The 15,044-nt window shown below is 37.0% G+C and overlaps 1 protein-coding gene and 1 long non-coding RNA gene across 2 annotated transcripts; one reads left to right on the top strand and one right to left on the bottom strand.

The window, feature by feature from the left end:
- Positions 1 to 3,074: 3,074 nt before the first annotated feature.
- On the top strand, positions 3,075 to 6,124 carry LOC117330203 (E3 SUMO-protein ligase KIAA1586-like). Its single transcript, XM_033888426.1, has 6 exons — positions 3,075 to 4,119; positions 4,326 to 4,611; positions 4,901 to 5,301; positions 5,446 to 5,582; positions 5,815 to 5,960; positions 6,091 to 6,124. Exons 1-6 carry the CDS (start codon positions 3,075 to 3,077, stop codon positions 6,122 to 6,124), a joined length of 2,049 nt encoding a protein of 682 aa, XP_033744317.1.
- Positions 6,125 to 10,299: 4,175 nt separating this feature from the next.
- Positions 10,300 to 14,532, bottom strand: LOC117329871. Its single transcript, XR_004533275.1, has 4 exons — positions 14,405 to 14,532; positions 13,564 to 13,735; positions 11,543 to 11,674; positions 10,300 to 10,818 (listed from the first exon to the last, which is right to left on the bottom strand). It is a non-coding gene; the product is annotated as an uncharacterized LOC117329871 (long non-coding RNA).
- Between the last annotated feature and the right edge of the window lie 512 nt (positions 14,533 to 15,044).

The raw sequence follows: 15,044 nt of genomic DNA, 5'->3' as shown, positions 1-15,044 counted from the left end.
CCACAGTAAAGGATTTTTAATCTCGGACTCCCAATTTTTTTTTCTTTTCCCACTTTTTTTGGGGAAAAAAAAAAAAAAATTTTTTTTTTTTTGTTGGGGGGGGGGGGTTTTTTTTGGGGGGTTTGGGTTTTTTTGGGTTTTTTTTTTTTTTTTTAAATTTTATCCCTTTTTTTAAAGGTTGGGTTTTTTTTGGTTTTTTTTTTTTTTTTGGGTGTTTTATTTCTTTTTTTTTTTTTTGTTTTTTTAATTTTTTGTGTTTTTTTTTTTTCGGGGGCTTTAAAAAAAAATTTTTTTTTGGGTTTTTCTTATTTTTCCTCCTTTGGTTTTTTTTTGTGTTGGGAAAAGTGTTTTTTGTTTTTTTTTTGTCTGCGGTTTTTTTTTTTTTTTGTTTTTTTTTTGTTGGGTCGGGGCCCCTTGTTTGTGTTTATTTTTTTTAAATTTGGGAAAAAACCTGTTTTTTTTTTTTGTATAACTTTTTTTTTTTAAGGGTGCGAAGGGGAGGGGGGGGGGGGGTGGGGGGGGGGCAGTGGCTTTTGAAAGGTGGATGCCAGGCTATCTTCCAATCAAATTATGTATTGCCCAATGATGGCCCTGGTTTGTTGAATCAATAATTTGTATTGTATCTCTATTTGTATATTCAACTGCACGGGTAACCGTATACAGGTGCATGGAGGGTGGATTTTTACCATGAAGGAGGTGCAGTTGTAAATTGTCCTCTTGTGTCTTCAAAATCACATGGCAATTTGAAATATTATACCAAACGTCTATTTTAGATATCAGGCAAGATGAAGAGACCACCAAAACAAATTGCCCTCATAAGGGGTACTTGTTAGATGGTATTAAAATGAGGGACCCCCCCCCCCCCCCCCCCGGCATTATTATTTGTTTACATTACAAAATGCAACCCACTGTAAACAACGAATCGCTTGATTTGTCTGCCAAATTATTACCGCCAATGAAAAGAGCATATTCCAAAACCCTTTGTTATACACTTGATATCAAATGTCATACTAACATCACATAACAATTTATAAATTATTTCACCTCGTGGAATTCAAGAAGTCTTGGCCACCTCAAACCATGTGTTGCTGTTCAATCCAAGATGGGTCCAACGGAAACGGAAATAAGGGTCAGGAATCATGGGAAATTTCTGTTCGGAATGTTTCTAAGTTGTAGCAATAACACGTTATGATTTTTGCGCGAAAATACTCTGCGGGGTCGTAAGCAGGGTAGGGCCTATATTGTGAGGAAAGCAGAAGCAAGGTAAGTTATTTCTCATTTCGGAGAAAAACATGTGAAAGTATCAAACATAAAACATGGCGATAGAATTTCACTGTGTAGACTCGAAATGTAAATGCAAGATTTTGTTCTTTGACACTGATATGGAATTGATGTCGAAAAAGCATTTGCCGATGAATTTTCTTTGAATGAATAACCAAAATGGATTTCTGATAACATTTAAACAGCACATTGACTTTAGAGTTGTGGTACTGTCTTTGCAAGATCACAAACTACTTCACATTGTTTACTGAATGACGGGAATGCATGTTTTTGTGCCAGCAACGATGAAATATATCTTGCCTTGACATTGTCAAGACGCAATCATTTGGACATATTTTCTATTCTGCAACTAGAAGTATTCGTCTATATTTATGATGCATGGTGAGTAAACAGTATCAGGTACTAATAAAAGTGCACTGTCCTAACTTAAGATCGTGACGTCTTTCTGTAGGTATTGTTAATGAGTGGCTCAATATAGAAAGGTTTAATTTATGTGATAATGAAGCTATTTTTAGTATTTGATTTGATTGTACCTTTAAACTTGTGATAATTATATATCTGGTATTAGATATTTTGAATTACAGATGAAAGTGGTGTGCATTTATGCAAATATTAGAACATTTTTTAGTTAGTCCCATTTGTCCCTAGTTAAGCATATTGAATTTTGGAAACCAACATGGCCGGCAAGACGCCATCTTTAATTTTGACATTTGATGTTCAATTTTGTTCTTGCTAAATAGACTTGATGGGCACCAAGATCCCTCTGAAATCTCTATTGTAGCTATGCCAAAGCAAGGGGACTTAACTCGTCACGAATCGTTCGGAAGTTTCGTGGTCGCGGGGTCGATTGTGGCGTTTGAGAGTAGGTCTATATTACCACTGGGTTTAAGGGTAAACCTTACTCCTATACGTATATGAGGTCTTATTCCACCTGATTACATTGGTGGATATTGCGACCTCATATCCCCTCAGCGTGTTTTTCTTGTAGCTGCCCAGTGTTTTTTTTAGGGTCGATTTGGGGCCGAATTTCGGCCCCTTTCCCTAGAGAAATTTTGTATTTTCCCAATTTCTTACTCATATTTTCCCATTCAGAAAATATCCCTTCATATCAATTGGTATAAAGAAATGCCGATCAAAATGTATTTCACAAGATATTTTCAACGCCGGTGTTCTCGTTCTATGTTGGTCGCGTTCGATATCGCAAATTCCGGTGGTAGTTGTTTCCGTGTCTGAATTGATGTCGTTTTCCTCAATGTTTCAAATCGAGCGCACCGCGAAAGTCTGTGTCGATCGAGTGTTTAAATTGCACACGTGTCTCATACGCTATGACAAGCGCTTGAAAGTTTAAGATCATGTAAACAAGATGGACTGAGACCACAATTAAGTACATCCGGGTTCAGGCCCCACAAATGAAGTCCCCTCAAAAATGTATGTATTTCAGGAAAACAAATCAAATGCCTCTTTGAACTTGATTTCTGTTGATGAATTTAATGTGGATTTATAGTAGAGATGTCAATCTAGGTTTTGTGATGTAAAATAATAATATTGATCATTGATTATGTGCTCCAGGACCCTGTGTGATGAGTCCTGATTTGACCTCTACCCCTGACCCGGATGTATATAATCCACGTTGGTGACACATTTTGACAGCTATCTCCAGAAAATGCTGAACATGCTGGGTTGAAACTTTTATATTTTGCTTCTCAGATGTTGGTCTTGGCCAGGTGAGATGGAAAGTTGCATATGAGATTACAATGAAACATATAGCGAAGCTAATTGTGGTCTCGGTCCTAATGTCGCATAACTCGAAGTATTATGTCAAAAGACTGACAAAAAAAGATAGTAAAGGCCTTACAAAAGTGAGTGACTTCAAAAAGTCTTCCGGCGGCGATATACCAAACAACCTGTCAACTAGTGAATCAACATCCAACACTGAATCGACCGTTCAGACGGAATGTTTACCCGAAGCAAACGTCAATGTGCATGTAACCAGCGACGAAAGTCCGGCATTAACTTTATCGGTAAAAAAGAGAAGCAGCGTCGATAGACGAAAATTTAATGCTGCCAAATATGAATCTGCCTTCTCTTGGCTTTATCACAGTAGTGTTACATGTGGCTACATGTGCAAGTATTGCGAATTGTTTGTTTTTGGTGCACATTCGAGTTGTAAGCCATTTGTTACAAAGGGTGTAAAACTTGGGACACATCCTTCAAGAAAATTGAAAAAACATGACCAAAGTAGCGAACATAAAGCGGCTGTGCAACACTATGCACTTTCCAGGTCAAATGTAAATGTGTATCAACAACTGAAGGCACAGGGTGAGGATCAGATCCAATACAACAGAGAGGTTGTCAAAAAAATATTTAAGTGTGTTGATTTTTTGATCAGACAAAAGTGGGCAGCAACAGAAAATATGGCTAAAGTTGTAAAATTTGTTGCAGGGTTAGGTGTGAAAGATTTACAACAATACTTAATCCAATCTTCATCTCACTCTGTGAAATATGTCTCTTCAAGCAGTGTTACTCAGATGATCACCTGCATATCAAATCTTTTAGAAAGACAGATTTTACATGATATACACGACAAAGAGTTCTCGTTTTTGGCAGATGAGAGTGCGGATCTTGCCCATCGCAGTCAGCTTAGTATTATGGCTAGATTTGCTCAAGCTGACCAGACTGTGAAAACACATTTCCTAGGGTTCGTTCAACTAGAGAAGGGAACAGCTGAGGCCATAATGGAAGCTATACAAGGTTTCTTGATAGCAAAGGACATTGACATCGCAAATATTAGATTCATGGGATTTGATGGATGCAACACAATGAGTGGTATTCAAAAAGGTAAGAATAGTTGAGTTTTAATTTTGAAATAAATACATTTACCATGGTATTGTAATTTTAGATGAATATTGAAAAACTTCAGCATGAATTGCTTTAAAAAAAAAAATTCAAGCAACGGTCACTGTACCAGTAATTTTTTTCATCACTGGACTGAGTGGTAATATTATTATATGATTAATATTATTACTTTAATGATAAATTTTCAGATTTGCAAAGAAGGATTAGGCATGTAAGTCCATTTGCTGTCTATATCAACTGTAGGAACCATCGCTTGGCTCTGTGTTTGGTCCATTTGATCAAGCAGTTTCCCCTTCTCCAGGATGTTGACTCGACTCTACTTTCTTTGTGGAAAATGTTTGAATTTTCACCCCAGAAAACAGCCGTTTTCAAGCATGTGCAGGCTGTGTATGGCAAGGAGCCACTGGCAATCACCAGAGCTGCAACAACCCGCTGGCTCTCACATTTACAGGCTTCGGCTAGATTTGTGTCAAGGTACATGTGTTACGAGATTGTCTTTGAATTTGAATTAAAAATCCAAACTTTGTGACAATTAACAACCAGCTTCCAGCTGCCTTAACAGTTTTAAAAACATTTTATTTTAATTGTTATTATTGAAGATAAACATATGAAAAGTTGGAAACAAGGAAGTTAATACTACAAATCATGGACTCCAAAGATAAAATGGTTAAATGAAAACAATATTTGAATATAACATTAACATTTGTTTATTGTTATTAGAACTAAAATAAATTAATAAAATAATGTTATTCTGTGTAATCAGGTACACCTGCATACTAGACACACTTGATGACATATATGCACAGAAGAAAGAGCCTGAGGTATATGGTATTCGTTTGGCTGTGACAGACAAAAAGGTGGTGGCAACAATTCTTTTGCTCTGCGACATACTAAAGCCTGTAAATGTGCTTTCATGGTATCTCCAAAATGAAAACATCAACTTTACACCCTTGCCACAACATGTCAAAACCACAACAGACCAGCTGCATGCTTTGGTCACATTATACCAGAGTGATATGGCTGCCGCTAATTTGGAGCTCAGTGAGACAGAGTTTTCCAAATGTCATGGGCTTTTTAGAGAGATAGATGACAGGACAGATTTGCGTCGTCGAATGAGGCAAGACAATGCTGCAGTTACTCCGGAGTCATTCCTCAATGAAACGGGTATGTAATGCACCTGTTTTGTATAATACTGCTAGTGTGTGATTACTTTAAATAATGTCATTATACTAATATTTCCTTAAATTTATTAGAATAATATTTGCCTGATGTCATGATAAATTTAACAAATAGAACTTTTTGTTCCAGGAATTCCACTGATCTTCAATCTTATACAGGAGGTTGAAGATGCTTTTTGTACAGGCGCTCCAGTGTTGACAGCATTTGGATTCTTGGATCCCCAAAACTTGCCAGACACTATTCAAGAATTGGGTGACTATGGCAAGGTATGATTAGTCATCAAGTATGAATAAACTTTCTCTGAATATACCAATAGTTATACAAACTATTTTTATTACTTTAATGAGTTTTAACTCAAAATGTGAAATACCTAACATTTCAGTTTTATTGTCATTTGATAGCAGAGAACTCTAATAATTAATTCATTACTCTCTGAACTCTACTTTATAAATCAAATTAAAACTTAAGTTAAGTAAGTTGGTATAATCTAATTATCAGACAGAAATTGAGAGAATTGTCGACTTCTATGGGACTCCAAAGGAAGACACTCTTCTAGGCCATACTGTCAATGTGCCTTCCCTTATGGACCCTGTGATCCTACAGACAGAGCTAAACAGCTTCAAAATCCAGCTGTTCATGTTGAGGTAGCTTCAAGCATGGTGTTAAGTTACTTGTTGAGTTTTGTTCCTATTTGGTTATTTATTTATGAATTTTGTTTCCCCAGTTCTTTTTCAGTTTTTATTTTTAATTATTTTTAGTGTTTTTACTTTTCAGACTCAAACTGTCTCAGTTTTTTGCTTGTAGCTGACATTGTTTATTTGTACTAGTGGGGTGACACCTGAAGGATGTCACAGAAAGAATGAAGTGTAGTGAGGGGCGATAACTCTGTTCCAGCAGTTTTCATCAAAATCGCTCTCTATCTACATTTCGACCAATAAGATAAGACCTTGTGTTGTGGGCCGCCGTAGCCGAGTGGTTAAGGTGTCCCGACACTTTATCACTAGCCCTTCACCTCTGGGTTGTGAGTTCGAAACAAACAAGGGGCAGATACCTTGTTTTGACTCTAGGTCGGTGGTTTTTCTCCGGGTACTCCAGCTTTCCTCCACCACGAAAACCAAGCACGTCCTTAAATGATCCTGGCATTTTATAGGACGTTAAAAAAATAAGTAAAACTGTGTTGTTGCCAAGAAAATGAAACCCATTAAGTTTAATTTGCTGTCCCATAATACCCCTATTTCATTGAAATCAAACAATATCTAAAGGATTTGGACCAATCAGAGGCTAGAAAATGGCGACCTTTTCGGTAAAATATGATTATTGTTTAAGTGAGGTTATACAAGAGTAACCAGTGTCCCATGATGTACCTACATACCAAATTTAAATTTCATTGCAATTGGACAATAACTAAAATCTTCGAAAATGAATACGTTCCGTTACCACACTTCATTCTTTATAATATTCTATCGTCAATTTATCCATCATCCATTACCACGATAGTTAAGAAATAATTAACGATGATTCGTGTATTGTTGCAGGATATACAACGAGGACGAGGATATTTTGCATTTAAATTAATAACGAAGGCCGCAGGTCAAAGTTGATTATTTCTATTCTGCCATGTACTGTTTAGTTCTGAGATGTATATAGAAAAACGGCAAAGAAACCCCGGAAAAACCTTGTAATTTATTTCTTGAGTATTGCATTATTTTGTTGATAAAATATATACATTTGTATTTCTTTACAGGCACTACAGTACTACAATCAAAAACATCTATCATATGGCATTGATTTTGAAAATTAAAGCGACTATTCGGGGAAACAAACTTAGTCTAGATGCATTATCTGGTCTTCCAAAAGTTCTATCACAGCAATGCGATGGTCAAGTTCTGCTTGCATTGTCCAGTTTTGACCACTTTAATTCGGGAAAAGCCCTGTCCTAATATAACATATATCTATTTTTATAAGTCACGTGGTATTTCGAAAACGAGGCAGTGAGAAAACATCAACAGAAACACGTGAATTTTTAGAGATGTCCGATTCATCAAGCAGTCAAAGCAGTAACACGGTACGTAAATACTTAATTAACATGTCATATATGATGCATGTGTGGGATTTATACCTAAAGATTGTTTTCATATGACTTAATACATGCAATAACAACAATAAAAACTGAAATCGGTGTTAATCGGCATCCGATGCAGAGATGGGGCCCAATGTGGGGTAATCTAATGTATGTCATCGTCACCGGTGATATCGCGATCAATTCATTTACGCTAAATCAATAGTTGTGTAGGCATATATATATATATATATATATATTAGAAAAGCAATCAAGACATAGTGTTATTGATTTAACAGGATATGAGTAGATGAGGTGAATGCTTACAGTAATTTAAACAATCAAATATCATATGCATGTAGACCTACATGTATTTCTCGACAGAAGTGAAGCTTCGGGAAACGTTTCAATTACAAATATGTTATACATGTATACATGCACATAACGGCTATTGACAAAGCCTCTTAGCTCCACGATTCTTACTTCCATGACGATATGTGTTTTGTTTTCTCATCAGTTTGAAGAACTTCATGTAATGAATTGCCAATTCAACCCTCGAGCTCTCTGTTTAGGACGGAGTTTCCAATTTTGGACAGCTCAATTTACTATTATCAATTAATGAAGCTAATCTATTTGTATATTTAAAGATCTATTGATTCTTTATGAAAAAAAAACCTCAAAATATGCCATTTTATATTGTTATTTTATTTGTCTCTATATGTTGAATACATTTCAATTATGTTTAATTTTGAATAATGAGTTCCCCCATGGAAAGTTGTAATAGTTTGCATAGTACTGCTGTATGTATAACATTATTTAAATTTTGCACTTGAAGAATTCTGTTGATACCAAAGTCTTACCCCCATCATTACCATTTAAAGGAATGCTGCTGTCATTGATCACCAAACATAATCAATATACCAAATAGAGCATACGTATATACAAAATGTAGCTATAGACTAATCATACATTGTACTTTCATACCAGGCTTATGTGATCTTGTTAACTGAAGTGTATGAGAATACCTACTTTTGGTTGCTGAACATGCAAGTTTCTTTAGTTTTCTATTGTTACACATATATACATGAATTAGTATGTACATGTATACAAATACATGTATATGTACAAGTATATTGATATTCTGTCTTCGATATTCATAGCAATATAAAATTCATCAGTGAACTTTTCTGTTGCATTGCATTGTAAACTTTTTCCTTCAGTTTTGCTCTTACAATAATTTCTTGCTTTCTCATCAGATAGATTATGAATATGCACAAGTCCATACATCCCCAAGGAGGGGGAGGGGATCAAGGAGGAGGGGAGGAACCTGTGGACGGCCAAGGGGTCGATGAAGGGGTCTCGGGGCAGACACCAGTCCAAGGATGGAGAGAGGGCGAGGTAGAGGAAGGGGGCCAAGGGGTGCACGTGGTACAGTTGCTATGCTGCAGCAGGAGGATCGGGCCAGGGTATTGACATTGCAACAGCAAAGGAGAAGGGATCTACATGAACCTTACGCTCCTATCATACAAAGCTAATAATCATATTTTTGTAATATTAGTAGTGTGACTTTTTGTATGCCACTTTACTGTTTTATGAATGTTATCCACAATTTACTTCATCATTCAAATTATTTTGACTAGTTGATAATCAATTACAAAGTACCGTATTAGTTCTTTTCATATCTTTTTTATTTTGATATTTCTTTGGCATGTACACAGACAAAAAGAACAGTAGACAATTTACCAAAGCATTCAGGAGACAATTTATACTATTTCTCACTGAAAATGTTAATTTTACCAAAAATGCACAGACCCTCTCACACATCAAACATACTTCCCATATGTGTATGAACACCTAAGTTTTAGCCGAACAACCTCAACAAGTGAATGGTATGGTTATAAGACCTGTTTCTCTAAGTTGGTATTTACATTACACATGGGGGTATTTAATTTTAGATCACAGAATATTGAAAAAATATGCACTCCATTTTTTGTAATGCAACTAGACACTTGATTAGCACATTTATCAGAATGAACCATCTATGAACACAGTGTTATTATAAGTTAATAACAACTACACACAGTGTTAGTACACACGTGCACCTCAAACACATTCTCACAAGTGAACACTTCGTATACAAACTGATAGTGAACACTTCCTACGAACTGATAGTGAACACTTCCTACACACACTGATAATTGAACACTTCCTATATACACTGATAGTGAACACCTCCTACACACACTGATAATTGACCACTTCCTACACACACTGATAGTGAACACTTCCTACACACACTGATAATTGAACACTTCCTATATACACTGATAGTGAACACCTCCTACACACACTGATAAGTGAACACTTCCTACACACACTGATAATTGACCACTTCCTACACACACTGATAGTGAACACTTCCTACACACACTGATAGTGAACACTTCCTACACACACTGATAATTGAACACTTCCTACACACACTGATAGTGAACACTTCCTACACACACTGATAGTGAACACTTCCTATACATACTGATAAGTGAACACTTCCTACACACACTGATAGTGAACACTTCCTACACACACTGATAGTGAACAAATCCTACACACACTGATAATTGAACACTTCCTACACACACTGATAAGTGAACACTTCCTACACACACTGATAGTGAACACTTCCTACACACACTGATTAGTGAACACTTCCTGCAAACTGATAATTGAACACTTCCTATACACAATGTTGAAAGAACACCTGCACATACTGTCAAGTGAACACTCTCAAACACACACTAGTACTGAAATGTAAACACCTGCAATACACCATTAAGTGAACACCTACCTCCTACATGCTCTGAAATTGAACACCACATTTACACCATACTTACTTCCACAAACAATTATCACAAAATGCATACATACCTTAAATAAAACCTTAGTTGAAAAATTTGGGATGAAATTTGAGGGAAAAAGTTATATAAGTGCATTATAATTTATCAACTCCAAAACCAAAAATAAAGCCACTGATAAATTTAGTTCTTCAGCTAGTGTATCGTCAGCCAGGCCTAGTTTTTGACCTTTGCGAAAATGCAGGTGAACCAGAGGATCCACAAGATCCAGAGGATCCAGGACTAGTACCAAATGCTGCTCCTCCAATTCATTTCAACTGTACTGCACATCCAACATATCTGCACTGGACAATGATATTTGCACCACATGCTTTTCTTTGACAAGTTGTGGGTATTTGAACTGACGTGAGTTACAACAAGGCACTTTGGAAGCATATTGATTTCCTTTCTTCAACACTATCCTTTTGAGTGTCTGTTTCCACAATGTCTCCTTCATCCTCTGTAAGCTCATCATCAACATCAACCTCTTCCATTTCTATGGGATCTTCAGCCATTGGCAAGTGTTCAGGTTGATGTGTCTGAGGTATACTGGAAAGTAAAAGACAATGTACAATGTAATTCATTTAAACAAGAGGCCCAATGAACCTGTATCGCTCACTTGGCTATACATCAACTTTGAAGTTATCTCGGTTATTTCTGAAGATACTATGAAGATTACCGCTTTATCAAAATCACAGTAGGCTAGGATTATCAATATCAATTAACTTCCAGCATACAACTAGGTTTCAGAGTTTCTGCTAGTGAGAAACCATTATATTTTAAGATTAAGCCTATTTAACCCAAATTACATAGAATGAATGTCATTCATTTTGAACAAACTTGGTAGCCTTTTACACCAGCATGCTACAGGCCTAATATCAAGTCCCTGTGCCTCTTGGTCATTGAGTAAAAGTTGTTTTAAGTAAAACGTGGACACCGGATGGCCAGACAGAAAGACAGCAGGACAGACGTCGGATGCCGCACCAGTACTCCTCCACAGCAGCATATTACAGTTATAATTATATGTTTCTTGGTTATTGACAAAAATGTCCTTTTAGTTTACAATTGAGGATGTTAGACCTTTGTGACCTTGAATGACATTGACAGCAAGGTCATCCATTTACAGACTGTGTGCAGGATGACAGGTGACAGAACATAATGTCCTGCAGGGAAATTGGGCGTACCGATACCTCTTTACTATATACAAGTAAATGTATTATTATAGCAACAAGAAGTCAAGAACACACCATAAAAAATAACACAACATACTTACTCAATAAATGAGGTGTCATCCTCTTTAGCCTTCTGTTGGTAACGGGAAAGCAAGCTGGCATTAATGTTACTCTCGGAGTTTGATTGTAATGCTTCCACACAAGATAAATCAGACGAGTGTGATGACTGAGCTCTGAAATATTAAAATTATGAAAAATTACACAATTCTTTTAAAAACAAATACATGTAGATATGCCCGAAATGGTGTATTATTTATTCATGACATGCAGTAGCAGAGCATGTTTATAATTACAGAATATAAATTTAGTATGTTTGACTGCTCACCCTACCAAACAGTATGGTGCTGGGTCTAACAGTTAAAATATGTAAAATATGTTGTAAAAAACAAAATAGTAAAAACATTTATGGAATTACAATGTCATTTATGTGTGACCTGCTACAGTTTACTTCAACACGGAGATACATCAATGTATATTTTGAGGGGTTATATACTGAAACGAAAAAGAAACGCAACATGGAAAATTGTGATTAATTTTGTATTAAATATACATATCTGTATAAAAATCGCGGAAATAAACATGCACCCTGCCTAACACCCATACCAATCTTCAAAATCACCCAAGTGTGACTAGAGACCTATGCACTTCCGGCGCGGTAAAAACATCAAAAACCGTGCCTGTACAAACATATGCGTTCTTTTTTCATTCAAACCAGTATCAATTCATCACTAACATTGAGCCACATCATCGCCAATACTTTTGCAAACAATAATTCCTTTTACAATTATGCCACGGTTATCAAAGGTTGATAGAGGACGTGCTATAGCGATGCTTCTGGCAGGGAACACGCAACTTCACGTCGCTCGACAATTCAGAGTTCACAAATCGACTATTAGTCGATTAGTTTCACGTCTTAACGCAACAGGAAGAGTCGATGACCAGCCGAGATCAGGACGTCCACGCGTAACGTCTCGACGTCAAGACCGGGTTCTTAGGTTGGCACACCTGCGTAACAGGAGATTAACGGCCGCTGAAACGGCAAGGAATACGATTGGTAATCATAACCGTCGAATTCATCCCCAAACAGTGATCAACAGACTGCGTGAGGCTAATTTGCGTGCAAGGCGACAGTACGTTGGTTTACCACTAACACCGCAACGTCGAGCACGTCGTATGCAATGGGCAACGGCACATATGCCCAGACGTTTTCCTATGAGGCGTTGGAGGTCTATGCTCTTCACCGATGAATCTCGATTCACGTTATTTCGAGCAGATGGCCGTCAACGTGTGTACCGGCGTCGAGGCGAACGTTTTGCTGACGCCTGTGTTTTGGAACACGACCGATTTGGGGGTGGATCAGTTATGGTTTGGGCGGGAATCTCCCATGGTTTGAAGACGCCTTTGGTGATAGTCAATGGGAATTTAACGGCCGTACGCTATCGGGATGAGATCCTTAGGCCCCATGTTGTGCCGTTTGTTAGGCAGCATCATCTAACCTTTCAGCAAGATAACGCGAGACCACACGTTGCAAGAGTCTGTAGAGACTTTCTTGCGACACAGAACATTGTTCCTATAGATTGGCCTCCATATAGCCCCGACCTGTCCCCAATCGAGCATTTGTGGGATGAATTAGACAGAAGAATTCGAAATCGCCGTAACCCCCCAAATACCCTCCCTCAGTTAGCAAATGCACTCGTCCAAGAATGGAATAACATTCCAATACGGAAAGTCAATGCCCTGATGAACTCAATGCAACAAAGAATTAGAGATGTGATAACTGTTCGAGGAGGACACACACGATATTAGGGCACGGTTTCAAAACTGCTGCCATTTCAACTTGGATTCACGTAGGGTACTACCAATCATGACCTTCTAGCAAAGTGACCTGTTCTTAAAAATCTCTAAACATTTAAAGGATGTTACATCAATATTCAATATTAACTATTACATATGAAATTTAAACATAATGCTCACAAGTATTATTTTATTAAACCTACAATTTGAAGTTGCGTTTCTTTTTCGTTTCAGTATAAATCCAACATAGTTAGATCCAAGAACTTACTCTATATCTGAGACATCGGAGGTCTATCTATAGCTATAGGTTCTTTATGGGCATGTGTAGGCGTAGATGTTACTGGTGTAGGGATGCACACATGTGATGGCGGTCCCATAGAAGTTCCAGCTGGTGTGGGGATGTCTTCACCTGCATGAACTTTTTGTGTCACTGAAGTGCACTTGAAAAATATAGAAATAATTTTGTACTGCATGCTAAGTTATAACAGAGACCTATATACTATATAGGTCTCTGGTTATAATGATAATCTTTTCCCACAAATCGTAATTGTTACCACATTACAAAGAATGGAACAGAACAGCACTTGTATTTGAAGCCATACACCAATATTATTTGCAAATATTTTATATTATGAGTCAACTGTACATCTGAAACATATAGGCCTATATGCCTACATGTAATATGATAGTTGTCAGGAAAGTCCCACTGAACTTTACACATATACCATTTTGTATTTAATAAAGAAAACAGTAAGCTTGATAGGTCTGAAATTAATCATCAGTCGTACATCAATTTATAATTTTTCATAATTAAAATAATAGTGGTATAAATATAGCCTATAGCTGTGATATGCGAACAATAAAAAAGCCGTATAAATTACCCCTTACGGGGCCCCATAAAACGGAGGTGGAATACATCTATCTCTTCATTCTACACATCATTTACATTTATGTTGCTTGAAACTAATAACCATTACACGCAAGCAACATACTTTATGCATTGTTTGTCAACAAAATTAAGGACATTTACGAGTTACATTCTGATAACGATATAAAATGTGCGGCAATAGAATAGAACTGACCCTACGCAGGCTACGGGCCGGGCTTACCACTTATCCAGAAGAATCCGTGCTGCATGCTCGTTTGTAGAGAAACTATTTTCTTCATTGAATGTCTTCCAACTAGTGTGTTGTTTCCCCAGTCATATAACCGGGTTGTCCTGTGACCATTTCTGTTTACGTCGGTTTGTTCCCGAACTCGTTTCAATTCTAGGCCGACATCTCTTGGCTTCGGAAGCCATGTTTCTGCCGATATATGTTTACGTTCTACTAACGTAGATTCTTGCGCATGCGCCCAAAGCGGGAAATTTGCATTTTATCTCGTCATTCGACAGTGAGAGGATTCCCCAGAAAATTATTATTTTTTAATTCTAGGGGTTATATATCGCCAAAACTTCAATAAGAATTTTTCATAAGAGAGTATTTTCTTAATGGATTTGCCATTTTTTCAACTTTGACCTATTTCTTCCCCGAAAAGTCGCTTTAAAAAAAAAATGATAAAAAAAAATATGCCTTCGTAGGATTCGAACTCGCGTCTTGATAAAAAATAGAAGAAGTCTAACCATTAGTCCACTCGGCTACAGTAACCGTCTAACCTAATGGGTGAATATTAGATACATAACATTGTAACAGCCGTGACTCACAAATGTCTATTATTGACACGTGCATGTATTACTGGAAAATAATCATG

Source organism: Pecten maximus, chromosome 6 (genome assembly GCF_902652985.1).
Source record: "Pecten maximus chromosome 6, xPecMax1.1, whole genome shotgun sequence".
NCBI lineage: Eukaryota > Metazoa > Mollusca > Bivalvia > Pectinida > Pectinidae > Pecten > Pecten maximus.
This window is presented reverse-complemented; position numbering and strand designations above follow the sequence as displayed.